Source organism: Heterodontus francisci, chromosome 26, assembly GCF_036365525.1.
Source record: "Heterodontus francisci isolate sHetFra1 chromosome 26, sHetFra1.hap1, whole genome shotgun sequence".
Taxonomy (NCBI): domain Eukaryota; kingdom Metazoa; phylum Chordata; class Chondrichthyes; order Heterodontiformes; family Heterodontidae; genus Heterodontus; species Heterodontus francisci.
The window spans coordinates 67494005-67513408 of NC_090396.1; the positions used below are offsets into that span (position 1 = coordinate 67494005).

The 19404-nt window shown below is 42.5% G+C and overlaps 1 protein-coding gene across 1 annotated transcript in view; it reads right to left on the reverse strand.

The window, feature by feature from the left end:
- LOC137384438 (cytoplasmic phosphatidylinositol transfer protein 1-like) overlaps positions 1 to 19404 on the reverse strand; it is a 399346-nt gene that overhangs the window by 18704 nt on the left and 361238 nt on the right. The window contains exon 7 of the mRNA XM_068058497.1: positions 19091 to 19186. Within this exon, the coding sequence (XP_067914598.1) occupies positions 19091 to 19186 (96 nt within the window). The remainder of the gene's footprint in view (positions 1 to 19090; positions 19187 to 19404) is intronic.

Consider the following 19404-nt stretch of genomic DNA (forward strand, 5'->3'; position numbering starts at 1 on the left):
TTATGTTTTTCAGCACAACTGCACAACCATTAAAGTTACTGTGCAGGCAACAATCCTGAAAGAAGAAACATTTCCATTACAAAGCTGCATGTAGGTGCACACAATGCACAAAGTACACAATAATTTTATACCCAACATTAAGTTAAATTTTCTAGTTCACAGGCCATAAACACCTCATGAAGGTAGAAAGTATACACTGAATTTCACATGATCTCACAAAACAGGAGTTTTTTTTACATTCCTATTTCCCCCTAATTCTTCCTCCAGCATGTCATAATATCCCAGGCAAAAAGCTGGGCAGGTAAACTTCCCCAGGAGAGGACCTGCTTAACAGTGGTCTATGGAGACTCATTCTCTTAATTTCCATTCCTTCCAGTTGAGAAATGCGTGAGCTTTATAAAGCACTTCTGTTTGGCTGCACAGTTAAGAAATTGACAACACAGTGTGAATCGGTGTCCAACTGTTCCACTTCACAGTGCTTGACGTTTAAAAGCCCTGTACTGCTGTGCCACCTGCAAATGTTTTTTTTAATAGTACAGTGTTTATTTTCTCCCCTTTGCATCTTTGGTCTTCTGCACAAGACACTAACACCCCTCCTCCCCCAGTCAAAAGAACAGGCAGGTGACCAATGGCCTGCCCTTTTACAATGCCCCTTTATAAGTGCTGCTCAGGGTAATTTTCCAGTTTTCCCCTATGTAGGAAAGTGTTTGGGCTTTCTGGAATGTGTCCGGGATAGTTTCCTGCAGCAATATGTCCTAGATATAACAAGGGGTCAGGCAATATTAGATTTAGTTATGAGTAATGAGCCAAATTTTATTAGTAGCCTAACTGTTCGTGAACATTTATCAAATAGTGATCACAACATGATCGAATTCAAGGTAGCGTTTGAAAGTGAAAAGCACGAATCAGCTACTGGAATTTTAGACTTGGGTAAGGCTGACTTTAACGGGATGAGACAGAGACTGTCCACGGTAAACTGGGAAGATCTGTTAATGGGTCAAATGACTGAAGAACAGCGGAGAATATTTAAAGAAACATTTAATGAAATACAGAGCGAGTATATACTCAAGAGGAAAAAGCTCCACTTCACAGAAAAAACAGCCATGGACAACTAAAGAGATTAGGGATAGCATAAAACTAAAAGAAAGGGTTTACAAAAATGCAAAATGCAGCACAGATCCCGCCGAATGGGATAGATACGAAAACCAGCAAAGGGTCACAAAGCAACTTATAAGAGCTACTAAAAGGGACTATGAAAGGAAACTTGCAAGGGACATCAAAATCAAAAAGAAGACATTTTAGAGTTATATAAAAGGAAAGCAGGTGGTCAAGAGCAATGTAGGCCCACTAAAAGCTGAAAATGGAGATATTGTCATTGATAATGGGGAAATGGCAGACCTGTTGAACAATTACTTTGCCTCAGTATTTACAGTTGAAAAGGAGGATAACTCGCCGGATGTCCCGAAAAAACTAATAGCCGACAGGGGACAGGGACTTAATACAATTAATGTAAGTAAAACATCAGTTACAAGGAAATTAATGGAACTAAAGAGTGAGAAATACCCAGGACCTGACAATTTCCAACCGAGGGTGTTAAAGGAAGTAGGGGAGCACATTGTAGATGCCCTAACTATAGTCTTTCAGAATTCCCTAGATTCAGGAGTGGTCCCTCTGGATTGGAAAGTTGCACATGTCACTCCACTTTTTCAGAAGGGTGAAAGGGGGAACCAATGAAATTACAGACCAGTTAGCCTGACATCTGTGGTGGGCAAGTTGCTGGAGTCAATAATCAAGGATAGGCTGAACACCAAGAAAAATTTCAGTTAATCAGGGACAGCCAGCATGGATTCATGACGGGAAGGTCATGCCTGACAAATCTCATTGAATTTTTTGAAGAGGTGACTAAGGTAGTGGACAGGGTAATGTCGATGGATGTTATTTATACGGACTTCCAGAAGGCATTTGATAAAGTCCCACATAAGAGACTGTTAACTAAGGTAGACGCCCATGGAGTTGAGGGCAAATTATTGACATGGTTAGGAAGTTGGTTGAGTGATAGGCAACAGAGAATGGGGATAATGGGTAAGTACTCCGATTGGCAGGATTTGACTAGTGGTGTCCCGCAGGGATCTGTGTTGGGGCCTCAATTATTCACATTATTCATTAATGACTTGGATGATGGCACAGCAAGTCATATATCCAAATTTACTCATGATACAAAGTTATGCGTCATTGTAGACAGTCTAGATGATAGCATAAAATTGCAAGGAGATATTGACAGACTAGGTGAATGGGCAAAACTGTGGCAGATGGATTTCAATGCGGGCAAGTGTGAGGTTATCCTCTTTGGACCAAAAAATGATAGAGCAGGGTACTTTCTAAATGGGAAGAGGTTAAGTACAGTGGATGTCCAAAGAGACTTGGGGGTTCAGGTGCATAGATCTTTAAAAATGCCACGAGCAAGTGCAGAAAATAATCAAAAAGGTGAATGGAATGCTAGCCTTTATATCTAGAGGATTGGAGTATAAAGACACAGAGGTTATGCTGGAGCTGTACAAAACCCTGGTTAGACCCCACTTGGAGTACTGTGAGCAGTTCTGGGCACCACACCTTAGGAAGGATATATTGGCCTTGGAAGGAGTGCAACGTAGGTTTACAAGAATAATACCTGGACTACAGGGGTTAAGTTACGAGGAGAGATTACAGAAATTAGGCCTGTTTTCGCTAGAATTTAGAAGGTTAAGGGGTGATCTGATCAAAGTCTTCAAGATATTAACAGGAAAAGACAGGCTAGATAAAGAAAAACTATTTCCACAGGTTGGAGATTCAAAAACTAGGGGGCATAGTCTAAAAATTAGGGCCAGACCGTTCAGGAGAGATGTTAGGCAGCACTTCTTCACGCAAAGGGTGGTAGAAGTTTGGAACTCTCTCCCACAAACAGCAGTTGAAGCTAGAACAGTTGTTAATTTTAAATCTGAGATAGATAGATTTTTGTTAAGCAAAGATATTAAGGGATATGGGCCAAAAGCAGGTATATGGAGTTAGGGGCTGAATGGCCCCTGTTCCTATCTTCCGATGGCTCGGTTCAGTGGCTTCGATTGGCTGATTTGCTGTACTTAGAAATGCAGGCACAAATGCTTGCCTTCTGATTCATAGGCTGGAATTTTACGCCACCCCAATGAGCGGATGGTGACGGGAGGGGGTGGCGTAAAATGGAGCGGGAGGGTTTCTCGACCTGCTCCCACCTCCGTCGCCCTTTACGTGGGGTGAGGGTGGGGGGGGAAAACGGCCTGCCCAGGCCAATCAAGGCCCTTAAGTGGCCACTTAACGGCCACTTAAGGGCCTTCGCCTGTCTGTACGCAGATTTTATGCATGTCAAGCGGGCATCCTGGAACCAGGAAAAGCCACCTGGGCAAACTAGGCAGCTGCTGATCGTCCCGAGGGGGGTGTGGGGGAGCCTACTCATCGGGCACAGGGTGCCTGATGGAGGGCTGCCCCCGCTAGCCCAACCACCCCCAGCACCCAACACGCCCCCCCCCCTTCCCCCCAACCGACCACCCTTGCCTCTCCGGGCCCAATCGATTACCCCCGGCGAGGCAACCAAAACTTACCTTTCTTCCAGGCTCCATATCTTATTCTATCTTCGGCTGGACTGCAGTCCCAGTAGTGGCCACCGCTCCTAGTGGCACTGCTAGGATTAAGAGCTGCCGGCCCGCTGATTGGCTGACAGCTCAATGAGGCGGGACTTCATCCCTCAAGTGGGTGTAAGTCCCGCCTTGGAACAGTTAAAGCCTGGGGACCTGTAAAATACGGAACGGATCCCCAGGCAAGGCGGAAGTGGGTTCGCCACTCACTTTTACGTTGGAGGCTGGTTCCCGTTAGCCCACCGTAAAATTCCGGCCATAGAATGATGTAGCACAGAAGGAGGCTATTCAGCCTATCATGTCTTTGAAAGAGCTATCCAATTTTCAGGTAATGCTTTCCAGGTCATTCCAGTTTCCTTGGCACTTTATACTGAGATGTCATGCCTGGCTGTAGAAGAAACTTGTAAACCTTTTAAAATATGTGCATATTTTCCAGATTTCATCTTATTAAATTTAAATTATACCAGACTGGCAACAGTATCATGAGTGACTAAGATAGTCTCAGAGATACAGATCTTGGTAAGTCTCTGGGTAACAAAACAGAAAGGTTATGTCTTTATTTATTATTAGTATTTTTGTATTTCTACATGTGGGTTAAAGTAAAGAAAAAAAGACTTGCATTTATATCATGCCTTTCCTGACCCCAGGACATCTCAGTGCTTTACAGCCAATTAAGCACTTTTTGAAATCACTGCACTCGCTTTCAATCTCTCTGAAATCGTACTGTGGGCACCTATTCATATTCAGGCCATGTATATTTGGGTTGTGTACTTATACCATGTAATCTGGGTGTGTATTTAGATCATACATACACAGATTTTTCATTCTTTTCAAGCACATCATTTATTTTCATTCTCATTCTTTTCATTTGTTCCAGTCTCTGCTCTGAGATATTAACACATCAAAGCAAAACTGATTGGTTAATGATTTTGTAGTTGCTATTGTGCAATCTTTAGTTATAAGTTATTTTTTGCATAGAAATTTACTGGATAAATCATTATTTAATTCTGTACTTTATTCTGCAACAGATAATGGATGTGATAATATTGACTGTGAGCTCAGTTGTAGTTTATCAGGTCTTTAGATACACATAAATGCTGAATCCAAGATGGAGATTGATGCCATCCACTACTCTTTTAATATTAATAACCTGGAGATCATAAGAACATATGAAATAGGATTAGAAGTAGGCCATTCGGCCCCTCGAGCCTGCTCCGCCATTCAATAAGATCATGGCTGATCTGATCGTCGCCTTAACTCCACTTTCCTGCCTGCCCCCCTTAACCCTTGACTGCCTTGTAGATCAAAAATCTGCCTAACTCAACCTTGAATATATTCAATGACCCAGCCCCCACTGCTCTCTGGGGAAGAGAATGCCGAAGATCAACAACCCTTTGAGAAAGGAAATGCCTCCTCATCTCCGTCTTAAAAGGGAGACCTCTTATTTTGAAGCTGTGCCCCCTAGTTCTAGATTCCTCCATGAGAGGAAACATCCTCTCAGCATCTCCTCCATCAAGCCCCCTCAGAATTTATATGTTTCAATAAGATCACCTCTCATTCTTCTAAACTCCAATAAGAATAGGCCCAACCTACTCAACATTTCCTCATAAGACAACCCCTTCATCCTGGGAATCAGCCTCTTGAACCTTCTTTGAACTGCTTCCAATGCAAGTATATCCTTCCTTCAGTAAGGAGACCAAACTGTATGCAGTACTCTAGGTGCAGTCTCACAATTGCCCTGTACAGATATAGCAAGACTTCCCTACTTTTACAATCCATCCCTCTTGCAATAAATGCCAACATTCCATTGGCCTTCCTAATTACTTGATGTACCTGCATGCTAACTTTTTGTGACTCATGTACAAGGACAACCAGATCCCTCTGTACCACAGCATTCTGCAGTCTCTATCTATTTAAATTATATTCTGCTTTTCTATTCTTCCTGCCAAAGTGCACAACCTCACATTTTCCCACATTATACTCCATCTGCCAAATTTTTGCCCATTCACTGAACCTATCTGTATCTCTTTGCAAACACTTTTTGTCCTCCTCACAACTTGCTTGCCTACCTATCTTTAGTTACAATACATAGTCCCTCCATCCAAGTCATTAATACAGATCGTAAATAGTTGAGGCCCCAGCACTGATCCCTGGCACTCCACCAGTTCCAGTTTGCCAACCTGAAAATGCCCCATTAGTCCCGATTCTGTTTCTCGGGGACAGGGACAGATGTGTTGATGTAATTGTTTTCCATGCCTTCAACAGATTAAGCTGGTAACAGGAAAAGTTTTACTGAAAACTTATTTGACTCCATTATTTTATTCCCACTCCATTATTTAACCATCTTCTCATCTCATTTTATGTTCCCTCCCCCACAACACACATCATACATGGCCTGGGAAGCCAGACAAACAAATAGCTCTCAAGTCTCTGCCAATGTTGCTCTGCTCGGAGGCACAGGAGTGCAACATGTAATAGCTGCAACTTTTGATGTTGCAACCTTCTCTGTAGTAAACTTCTAAGGGCTGAATTTTCACTTCCCCCACCTCAAAGTTGGGAATGGAGGTGGGTGGGGGTGGCGGAGGGGGGGTGCGGTGGTTGCCAGCTTGAAAATACCAGCGCTGGCTGGCATGTTAGTTTCAAGATGCTGGTCAGTTTCAAGATACTGTTCCCGCTGCCGGCAATGTTCACCAGGGTGGGGGGAGCACGGGACAGGGATCTACCCCAGGCAGCAGTGGAGGCTGGGTGATTGAATATGTTCAAGGCTCAGCGAAATAGATTTTTGATCTACAAGGGAGTAAAGGGTTATGGGGGGGGGGGGGGGAGGGGGCAGGCAGGAAAGTGGAGTTAAGGCCACAATCGGATCAGGCATGATCTTATTGAACAACAGAGCAGGCTCAAGGGGCCAAATGGCCTACTCCTGCTCCTATTTATGTTCTTATGTTCATATATGCTTTTAATTTTCTGAATGGCCTGCCATGTGGAATTTGTCCAAAGGCTTATTAAAATCCATGAAGACACCTCATTGACCTTCCTTGTTACCTCCTCAAAAAATTCAATCAAGTTTGTCAGACATGACGTTCCTTTAACAAATCCACGTTGAGAGTCCTTGATTAACACATGCATTTCTAAACGGTGACTAATACTGTCACTCAGAAATGTTTCCAATAATAAGGTTAGGTTAACTGGCCTGTAATTATTCGGTCTATCCCTTTCTCCCTTTTTAAAAAACAGTACAACGTTAGCGGTCCTCCAGTAGCATGTCTGCAGCCAGAGAGACTGGAAAATGATGGTCAGAGCCTACTATTTTCTCCCTTGCTTCTTTTAACAGCCTGGGATACACTTCATTTGGGCCTGGTGATTTATCAACTTTCAAAGATGTTAAACCCCTTAAAGTTCCTTTCTCACTCTGGTTATCCCATTCAATAGTTCACACTCACCCTCCTTAACCACAATATCTGCAACATCCCCTCTTTTGTGAAGACAGACACAAGTATTCATTAAGAACCATGCCTATGTCTATGTCTTAAACATGTCTTAGAACCTTAACATACAAGTTATCTTTTTGATCTCTAATAGGCCCTACTCTTGCTTCAACTATCCTCTTCGGGTTTTCCTTGATTTTACTTGCTAATATTTTTTCATTGCCTTGCTTTGCTTTCCTAATTTCCTTTTTAATGTCACTCCTGCGCTTTCTATTCCCCTCTGACTTTCTGCAGTGCTGAGCTCTTGGTATGTGATTTAATGACAGTTGGCTGGCTGTGGTTGAAAAAATGAGTGCTTCTTGGGCAGCCTCTGGCCCTTGCTGCAGGCAGGTGCATGGGATTGGGCTAGGGAATCCAGTGTGGTAACGGCTTGGGCTACTTTTGTAGAGCACAGCACAACATTTCTGCTCCTCTTGGCCCCACAAGAAATATAGTAAAACTTACGTTTGGGCTCCTCTTTAGCTGGACTAGCAGCTGATACTGGGCAGATGTGGGCTGTGAATGCTTCACCCAGGGTCTTCCCAGCAGGAAGTCCGAGGATAGACTGGCAGCCACAGGGTTGGTGGGAATACTCACCCAACAGCTTTGTCTTTGCTGACCTACATTTGCTCCCAGTCCCCCAAAATTAAAATTCTGATCCTTGCATTTAAATCTCTCCATAGACTCGCCTATCACAATTTCTGTAACCTTCAGTGTTCCAACCTGCTCGCCCAAACTCGTTTTGCTGACATCAGCCTCTTGTGCATCCCCCCTTTGCTTTCTGAAAACAAGGACGACAATTTTAAAATCAAGGCATTGTTTAACCGGGAGCCAATGTAGGTCAGCAAGCACAGGGGTGACAGGTGAACAGTATTTGGTGCATGTTAGGACATGGGCAGTAAAGTTTTGGATGACCTTAAATCGATGGAGGGTTGAATGTGGGAAGGTGGCTAGAAGTGTATTAGAATAGTCAAGTCTGGAGGTAACAAAGGCATGAAAGAAGGTTTCAGCAGCAGAACATTTGAGGCAGGGGCAGAGACGGGCGATGTTACGGAGTTGGAAATAGGCGATCTCAGTAATGTGTCGTGATGTGGTCAGAAGCTCATCTCTGGGTCAAATATGACAGCAAGGTTGCGAACAGTCTGGTTTAGTCTCCGACTGCTGCCAGGGAGAGGGATGGAGTAAGTGGCGAGGGAGCGGAGTTTCTGGTGGGGACTGAAGACAATGGCTTCAGTCCTCCCAATATTTAACTGGAGGAAATTTCTGCTCATCTAGTACTGTATATTGGATTAGCTGTCAGACAACTTAGAGATAGTGGAGGGGTCAAGTGAGGTGATGGTGGCGTAGAGCTTGATGTCGTCAGTGTACATATGGAAACAGACTTGTTTTTGGATATTGTTGCTGAGGGGCAGCATACAGATGAGAAATAGGAAGGTCCAAAGTAACAGTGCAGTAATGGCAACAGAAATCATTGATGGCAATTCTCTGGGTACGATTAGGCAGATAAGAATGGAACCAAGTGAGTACAGTCTCACCCAGTTGGATGACAGTGGAGAGGTGTTGGTGTGATCAAAGATCTTGTATCAAAGAATGCAGATAGGTCAAGAAGGACAGGGAGGGATAGTCTGCCTTTGTCACAGTCATATAAGATCTCATTTTTGACTTTGATAAGAGCTCTTCCGGTTCTATGGCGGGGAGGAAACCTGATTGGAGGGATTCAAACATGAACTTCCAGGAAAGATGGGCACGAATTTGGGAGGTGACAACACATTCAAGGACTTTGGAGAGGAAAGGAAGGTTGCAGATGGAGTGGTAGTTTGCAAGAACGGTGGGTGTCAAGGGTTGATTTTTTTGAGGAAAGGGGCAGATTTGAAGGAGGGACAGAACCTGAGGGGAGAAATGTCAGTTAACATGGGAAGGAACCAGGAAAGGAATTCATCAGCTAATTTGTACACAGCAGGATCCCACAAACAGCAATGAGATAAATGACTATCTGTTTTAGTGACATTAATAGAGGGATAAATATTGGCTTGGGAAAATTCTCCCTGCTTTTCAAAATAGTACCATGGGATCTTTTATGTCAACTTGCGAGGACAAATAGGGTCCCATTTTAATGTCTATTTTGAATCTACACAGCAACAGGGAAAAATCATTATTGTATTCCAAACTGTCGGAATATTAGCTCATTCTGGATCCTTATAGTATCTGCTGAAGCCAGAAAACCCAAACTGAACAACTAACAACTGTCAGAAACAAAATCTATTGATTAGTTTATCAACTGACTTGCAGAATTTGTCAAACAAATTTTCCTGAACATGACAACTTAATAGGAAATAAAATACCTTCTGCCAGTGCGACCCTAATTCAGTGAACTGGTCAATTAACTAATCACCAGAAATGTGCAGGTACCTATAAAAGCTTCATGCAAATGGGTTTGTTGAGTGACAGACCTGATAGGAACTTGGGTCTTGGATCAGTGAAATATTACATTTCTGTAAAGTGTAAAAGACTAAAATGATTGAAACTGAGGAGCAATTACACTAACAAAATCATACCAGTGGATAATGTGGGTTTAAAATTTGTTTCAGGCATCTAAATTAATCAAACATTCTGTTAGCCAAATGTTTACTGAACAAATCTGTTATCAATTTATTAAAGCTGAAAGGTGCCAGCTTAATTTGGCATATATTAATGAAAACCAGTGGAAAGGGAAAGGTCAGCATTAATCTGTGAATGCTGATTGTGGTGTCGGCTTTAATTACTGAAGGCACAGATTGGTTAGACAGAATGTCATCTGTCGAAGAGTCTGATCAACATTAACCGTTGGAAGTTAACTGGACTGACTTAAAATTGAATCGTATGGACAAAAAAGCACAGTATACAATATTTGAGTGAAGTTATACTGAAAAACAACAATTTAAATTTATCCACCATCTTTAATGCAATAAAATGTCCCAGTCTGCTTCATCAAAGGTGAAAAACAGACACCAAACAGCCACAGGAAAAGAATTAAGTCGCCGGCATCCCTAATTGCGCTTGAGAAGGTGCTGGTGAGCCGCCTTCTTGAACCACTGCAGTCCATGTTGTGCAGGTACATCCACAGGAGGCAGTTCCAGGATTTTGACCCAGTGACAGTGAAGGAACGGCGATATAGTTCCAAGTCAGGATGGTGTGGGACTTGGAGAGGAACTTGCAGATTGTGATGTTCCCATGTTTATGCTACCTTTGTTCTTCTAGGTGGCGGAGTTCTCGGCTTTGGAGGGTGCTGTTGAAGGAGACTTGGCCAGTTGCTGCAATGCATCTTGCAGATGGTACACACTGCTGCCACTGTGCGCTGGTGGTGGAGGGATTGAATATTTAAGGTGGTGAATGGGGTGCCAATCAAGTGGCTGTATTGTCTGGAACGGTGTCGAGCTTCCTGAGTGTTGTTAGAGCTGCACTTATCCAGGCAAGTGGAAAGTATTCCATCACACTCTTTGTGCTTTGTAGATGGTGGACAGACTTTGGGGAGGCAGGAGGTGACTTATTCGCTGCATAATTCCCAGCCTCTGACCTGCTTGTGTAGCCACAGTATTGACATGGCTAGGTAGCAAGAAGGAAGAGTTACAGCTGAGAGTCCATGAGTGTGGGGAAAAGAGGAGGCCAGAGCTGAATGAGTGGAGGTTGTGCAATGGTATATATGGCCGTAGACGTAGGGATGGACAAGTGGCTCACCAGCACCTTCTCAAGGGCAATTAGGTATGCTAGCATTGCTCACATCTCAAGAATGAATAAGAACAAATTCTTTCTTCAAATGCCGATCAGCGCCTATCTAATCAACTATGCCTTCTTAATTCTTTTCCTGTGGCTGCTGGTGTCTGTTTTTCACCTTTGATAAAGCACATTGGGACATTTTATTACATTAAACATGGTAAATAAATTTAAATTGTTTTTTTTTTCAGTATAATTTTGTACAAATATTGAATACGGTACGATTTTGTCCATACGAGTTCTGATTTTTGTACGAAGACAAGAATTTTGAGTTCAATATGGTGGGGGTGGGAAGCAGTGGAGGTTGGGAAGGATAGAGCTGATAGGGAATGGTACTTTGAGCAGATATCATATAAAAATACATATTGAATTCAAATTCTTCCCCTTGTAGCCTGTTCACCAGAGTGCATTCAACTTCATGTGACTTAGAATTCAAGAAAAGGAGAACTTATGAAAATCCTTACATGGAAAATCATGATAGAGACAAAGAAGTGTTGCAAACGACGGTTAATTCAGTGCATTTTGAGCATTATTACAACCTTTTTTTTGTACTGTACAGAATTGATGAAGTTGCATGATGAAGCTACTACATGATTTATAATACTGTAAGGAAAAATAAAATTACAAACCAACAATGAACAGTTATTGAGAGGAATTGGTCACTTGGACATCCCTCATGAATTATATGTAATATTGTGTGGTGGAGGAGAAAATAACCAAAAAAGTACAATCCATTTTGCCAATTGATACTTGGAAAAAAACAGCCACTTCAAAAGAAATTGTTACATATAGAATGCTCTTAAATCTGTTTGTTCAATCTGATTTAACAGATGGTGGTAACCTGAAAAATTAGATTGAAGTAGGTTTTACATGCTTATAGAATTATAGAATTTAATAGCACAGAAACAGGCCACTTGATCTACAGATAGCTTCTTCTTGAAGTGTGACTGCAGTTAACTTTCACCATTAAAAGAAAATGAGATGATTCCAAAATATTCTGAGAAGATTGAAGTTGATCTATAAAAACTGTATGGAGTGGTACCATTTTTGGATCATGTTTCCACAGATGACTCACCATTCAGATGTCAGTTTACCTGCCAGAAAGGCCATTAGTCAATATTCACCACTTGATAGCATGGCCAACTATCATTTGAAATAATTGTAAAAGTAATCCACTTACAGAGGTGGCAACTCCAGGGGTAGGTACTGTGATTGGTAAAGAAAGAATCAAACAGCACCCTGCCTAATAACCAGTTATAATAATCATGAATTTTAACATCTTTTAATTTATCTGTGTTGACTAACTTTGAATATTTTAATTTAGACAGTGAGTGTTAATGATACAATGAGGGCAGGTTGAGAAACTGGCTGAGAAGAGACATGAGTAGTGGGCCCAATAGTGTGAAGAAAATGAAGTAGTGCACACACAAGTGAGATTACACAAATGTATACAAAGAACAAAGAAAATCACAGCACAGGAACAGGCCCTTCGGCCCTCCAAGCCTACGCCGATCCAAATCCTCTATCTAAACCGGTCGCCTATTTTCTAAGGGTCTGTATCTCTTTACTTCCTGCCCATTCATGTATCTGTCTAGATACATCTTAAAAGACGCTATCGTGCCCGCGTCTACCACCTCCGCTGGCAACGCGTTCCAGGCACCCACCACCCTCTGCGTAAAGAACTTTCCACGCATATCCCCCCTAAACTTTTCCCCTTTCACTTTGAACTCGTGTCCCCTTGTAATTGAATCCCCCACTCTGGGAAAAAGCTTCTTGCTATCCACCCTGTCTATACCTCTCATGATTTTGTGCACCTCAATCAGGTCCCCCCTCAACCTCCGTCTTTCTAATGAAAATAATCCTAATCTACTCAACCTCTCTTCATAGCTAGCACCCTCCATACCAGGCAACATCCTGGTGAACCTCCTCTGCACCCTCTCCAAAGCAGCCACATCCTTTTGGTAATGTGGTGACCAGAACTGCACGCAGTATTCCAAATGTGGCCGAACCAAAGTCCTATACAACTGTAACATGACCTGCCAACTCTTGTACTCAATACCCCGTCCGATGAAGGAAAGCATGCCGTATGCCTTCTTGACCACTCTATTGACCTGCGTTGCCACCTTCAGGGAACAATGGACCTGAACACCCAAATCTCTCTGTACATCAATTTTCCCCAGGACTTTTCCATTTACTGTATAGTTTACTCTTGAATTAGATCTTCCAAAATGCATCACCTCGCATTTGCCCTGATTGAACTCCATCTGCCATTTCTCTGCCCAACTCTCCAGTCTATCTATATTCTGCTGTATTCTCTGACAGTCCCCTTCACTATCTGCTACTCCATCAATCTTAGTGTTGTCTGCAAACTTGCTAATCAGACCACCTATACTTTCCTCCAAATCATTTATGTATATCACAAACAACAGTGGTCCCAGCACGGATCCCTGTGGAACACCACTGGTCACACGTCTCCATTTTGAGAAACTCCCTTCCACTGCTACTCTCTGTCTCCTGTTGCCCAGCCAGTTCTTTATCCATCTAGCTAGTACACCTTGGACCCCATGCGCCTTCACTTTCTCCATCAGCCTACCATGGGGAACCTTATCAAACGCCTTACTGAAGTCCATGTATACGACATCTACAGCCCTTCCCTCATCAACCAACTTTGTCACTTCCTCAAAGAATTCTATTAAGTTGGTAAGACATGACCTTCCCTGCACAAAACCATGTTGCCTATCACTGATAAGCCCATTTTCTTCCAGATGGGAATAGATCCTATCCCTCAGTATCTTCTCCAGAAGCTTCCCTACCACTGACATCAGGCTCACCGGTCTATAATTACCTGGATTATCCCTGCTACCCTTCTTAAACAAGGGGACAACATAGCAATTCTCCAGTCCTCCGGGACCTCACCCGTGTTTAAGGAAGTTGCAAAGATATCTGTTAAGGCCCCAACTATTTCCTCTCTCGCTTCCCACAGTAACCTGGGATAGATCCCATCCGGACCTGGGGACTTGTCCACCTTAATGCCTTTTAGAATACCCAACACTTCCTCCCTCCTTATGCCGACTTTACCTAGAGTAATCAAACATCTGTCCCTAACCTCAACATCCGTCATGTCCCTCTCCTCAGTGAATACCGATGCAAAGTACTCATTTAGAATCTCACCCATTTTCTCTGACTCCACGCATAACTTTCCTCCTTTGTCCTTGAGTGGGCCAATCCTTTCTCTAGTTACCCTCTTGCTCCTTATATATGAATAAAAGGCTTTGGGATTTTCCTTAACCCTGTTTGCTAAAGATATTTCATGACCCCTTTTAGCCCTCTTAATTCCTCGTTTCAGATTGCGCCTACAATCCCGATATTCTTTCAAAGCTTTGTCTTTCTTCAGCCGCCTAGACCTTATGTATGTACCTTGGGGGTCCTGATCTAACTGAAAAGATCAGCTGGCCCAATAGCCTCTATTGCAAACAAAGCTACTGCCTGGCTCAGTCTGGAGCAGTGCAGCCGGGAGACTTGCCTGCAGGATCATGGCTGTTGTTGATGATCCATGATCTTCCTGGATGACTTGTAAAGTGCGCAATTTCTGAAGCATGATATTTGGATGAATGTTCCCCCGCTAATATTAGTTTAATTCACATATTATTAGGATCCTTAACTCCTCCAAGCCAGGTGCAGCCCCATAGGGTGAGGGGGAAACTGGCAGCATAGTTAATCCTGCCTCCTCTCCTGGACCTGTTAGCAATAAGTTACATAGTATGAACAGAGCAAGACAGCATAAGCCTGAGAACATTACATGGTGTGGAGATTAAAACAAAAAGAAAATAATTTACAAAAATTACATCAAGTAAATAACATATCCCATCTATGAGGTTAGTGCTGTTATATCAAGGCTTTGCAGAACAGTTACAAGGTGTGTTTAGGCACAAAACATTTGTCTCACAAATAAACATCTATTCATCTACATTTGTCAAACAGCTCATTAGTTGGGTTAATTAAGACAAGGGATCACTGTACAGTTTAATGGAATATGCTCACAGACCGCATGACATATCATTAACACTCCTCAAATGGGTACTGTGTGGGTCACGCATTATCAATGCTTGGGTTCTTTTTGAAGAGCAATGTAGTTGCAGATTATATCAATTAGGAACTGACTGGGAGTTAGTCCGAATCTCACTTAGAATCAAAGTTAGGTAAACTTTTTAAAACATTTTCAAATTCCTAGTTTAAGAACTTGGTTGAGTGTTTTATTTTGGCATTTATGGGAATTTACTCTTATCTCTGCATTTACTCTATTCCTAATAGAGGCTTCTATTCTGATTGATTGGAAAATGTAAAAGATAAATAGAAATGGTAAAGTTTCAGAAAATATATTTAAACCAAACAGTACAAAAAATTGGCAAATGGTTAAAAAACACTTTGATTTGATGTAGGTTCCCACTGAATTAGGAAATTAACTAATGTAGAAAATATCATTTGAGAAAAATAATAAAGAATTACATATCACTTGAGAAAAATAATAAAGAACTACATATCAAATGTGGGCTTCAATAATATGAAAGAAATTGTGGAGAGAAGTGAAATTAGAGGTTTAGTGTTGATCCTTTGTCAGGTTTTGATGCAGCACAGACTGAGAAAGAAATCAGAGAATAAAATTCAAATTGCACATGAAAAAGAACGAAATCATGTAGCAACACAAATTGTGAGCAGAATTTTCCCAGCCCTTTGACAAGGGGCAGGGAGGTGGGAGGCTGGTAATATCGCAGGGGAAGGTATCAGGAGGGGAGCCTGACGTCTTCCCAGTAACACAGCATATTGCCAATGGCAGGAACCTCAGCAGCAAGACTGCCCGCCAGGTGGCCAACTGAGGCAATTAATTGCCCAATTAAGGGCCACTTACCACGCCTGCCGACATTTTACCAGCATGGGAGGGGCCACTGCCACATGGCAAAACTGCCAGGTCACCCCCGACAGTCTCCTAGTGAGTTCCTGGGGGGATGGGGGCCTTCTTGAGGGGCCCTCCATGACCCATGGAAAGGCTCCCAGCAGAAATGGCCGCCCCTGCAACTAAGTCACCGTCTCTGGAATAACCACCACCCACCCTCCAACCCCGGCCACCTGGGACTTGCCTGGCTGGCCCCAGCTGCTTCAAAAAAACTAACACGTCTTCGAGGGTGCCTCAGCATTGAGATACACTTTCCTTCATGCTGCAGCCTTAGCAGTGGCACTGCCGAGGCTGCCAGTCCTCTGATTGGTCTGGCAGCTCTGGGAGTGGGCTGCCATCCTCTACTGGATGATGGTTCCGGCAGCAGCCTCTTAATTGGCTGCTGCTGGTAAGATAGCTCCCCCGTGTCCCACCACCCGCCAGTGTGGGGCCGGCCTCCGTTTTTGGTTCTGGCAGGGGGGGACATCTCCAAGGTTGACAAAATTCAGCCTTATGACTCAAAATGCTGCACAAATTAATTGGAATCTGGAGAAAGTTTATTTTGATTCAAAATCACTCGCTAACTACTATTTGCTGAAAATTAAAGAATCTAAAATAGCAGTAGGATGATTCTCTTGAGCTCAATTTGTCCTGTACAAGTTACTCCTGTATTCAATGCTTCAAGTGAACTAATGCAGGGAGGCATAAAAACAAGAAATGCTGGAACCACTCAGCAGGTCTGGCAGCATCTGTGGAAAGAGAAGCAGAGTTAACATTTCGGGTCAGTGACCCTTCTTCGGAACCGAAACGTTAACTCTGCTTCTCTTTCCACAGATGCTGCCAGACCTGCTGAGTGGTTCCAGCATTTCTGGTTTTTATTTCAGATTTCCAGCAGTATTTTGCTTTTATTTTAATGCAGGGAGGCAGGCTGGTTACTGTGCAGTGTTTAACCCATTACTCAGATTAGCTGACACACAGGCAGAAGAATTTCTGAATGCACTAAATGTAGCAAAATCATAAATCTATTTGTAAAGAATGGGTTCATGATTTTGTTACATAGTGCATTTTCCCCTGCAGACTGCAGAGGTGATATTAATGGATTGTTTGTGTACTACTTAGGCTCGTGGAAGATACTAATTGCAAAGGTTAATTTATGCATTGTTGTATGCTTCCCTAAGCAACATAGATAAGAAACACAATCTATTTCTGATAAAAATCTGATGACAGGGTAGTAGAGTGTTGGACCATCATAGAGAGATGCTGGCTGGAGGCTAGGTCCTCCCAGGAAAGAAATATCTGAGGAACAGTTAACCCTGAGCTGTTGTGCACTTCCCAAAGGATGATAATTGACTGATTTTTGCAATTTCCTGGGAGTAGGGAATACCTTGCCTTAGGATGATGTGAAATAAAAGATAAAGAAATGTCGGTGGCGCTTTTAACATGAAACATTTCAGGCCATGGAACATCAACATTACGTTAGAGTGACAAAATAACACTGTCTTACATAATGCGCAACATAATTATTTAGTAACCAACAGAGACACACGGAATATAAATAGAAAATGCTGGAAGTACTCAGAGGATGCCTGACTTGAGTCCAGCATTTTCTGCTTATATTTCAGATTTCCAGCATCTGCAGTATTTTGCCTATTTGAGAAAGATGGGATATGGAATATAACCCATGGACATGGTATAAATCATATCATGTAAGTGTGGAGTCTGTAAATTGCACCAATTTTTTTTGCACCCTAAAAGGCTGAAAGCCTCATTTTAATACAGTGGTTCTCAAACTTATTTGGTTGAAGGACCCTTTTCAAATGGATTAATAATCACGGACTCCCCATCTAAATTATAATACTACATACCATCCAAATATGAAAGTGTTGCATGTGAAGTGCTTTATTAATGTTTTTAAGAAAACAAGTATTTACTTCTGGATATTAATGAGTTGGATGTGCCTGCTTCTCACTGCAGGGTCACAGAAAGAGGAGCCCAGCAAGGGCAGGAGCCTGAAGAGGGCAGGAGTATAGAGAGAACCAGAGCAGGGAGACAGTAGAAGCACGGAAGGAGCCGAAGCATATGGAGAGCACAGCATGGAGAGAGCAGGAGTCCGGAAAAAGCAGGAGAAAGCAAAGAGCAAGTACCTGGAAAGAACAGCAACAGGACCGGGGGAAAAGAAGGAGCATGGAGAGAAAGGGAGCACGGAGAGCAAAGGTGCATGAAGCGTGTTTGGGGGGGGGGGGCGTCGGTGGAAGCAGAGCATGCCTCCGGGTGCCTTTCACTCGTTTACTCTTGACCATGGTACGCTTGATGGTTGCCCATGTCACACACCGGTGGGCAGGCCTATGCCAGGGACCCCCTGGAAGGTCTCTGCAGACCCACAGGGTGAGTACCACAGATTTCATAAATGTGCTGTGGCAGTGTGGCAGAGGGCTGTACAGACCCAGAAGGTGGCTGGCTTCAATCTCTGTTGAGTTACGTACTACGGTTGCCCTCTTGGAGAAAGTGGTGGGGGGAGGGGAAATCAGCCTGCATTCCTGTTGCTGATTATTATCTAATGACCAATGTGGGAAGATGTGTGCCCTATTGCTGATGACAAGATAGGGTTCAGTTGTGACATCTCATTTGGTTGAAATGACATATGGTGTAACTTACTAGGCTCCACCCCAGGGCCAAGGTAATAGAAGACTCCCAACACCCACACATCTATAATCCAACACGAGTTAATGTGTATTGAAAAAATGGTCAGGTGCACTGAGGTTTGCAGAATTTAGAAGATATAAAGGCTGGACTCAGCATGAGATATAGAATATGAAAAAAAATCAGCAAGTACCAGAGCAGATTACAAGATATTGAAGATTGTCTAGACTAATGTCAGCTTATTTCACTTTCCACTGTGTAAAATGTCAAGGAAAATACTTTCTTATAATGGGATAAAAGTGGATTATTCACTGCATAAAAATGACCGGCATAATTTCAAATTGCTTGTGTAACAAATTTAATCTAGCTTGTACCAGCATCACCAACTTCACCTACTCATTATCACATTTTTAAGTTGTATTACCTCTATGCCCACTGCTCTATTATTTTATTTCCTTACAGATTAAAAACCTATTCAGTTTTACACTCTCATTAAAATCTTTATTGCAAAAAATATATCTGCCTCAGTTAATGCAATTCTGTTAAAAAAGAGAGTGTTATTTACAGCTTTCCTGAGCAAAGGTGCAAAATTAAGCATCTCATTCTATTTGCTTGCACTGTCTCAGATGAGTAACAGTTTATCCAACAAATTGCTCACTCACCTCAGAATCTTTGTAATAGCGTTCAGGAATTTCATCGTATGCAATATCAATGAAACACACATCCCTTTCAATGTCCTTTGCATCACAATCGAAGATCTGCAACATATAAATAATCATGCAAAATAACAAAACAGAATGTAGTTAGTCAACAATCGGTATGCAGAGTGTTACAGAGACCTCTAAGTAAATTAGCAGGTAGCAATTCAACCATGGAGTTACAATTGGGAAGAATAGGTAGAAGGTATCACATATTGAAAAAATAATAGGAGACGTGTACTCAATGAATAGTGTTGAACTAGCAAGGGAAAGATAAC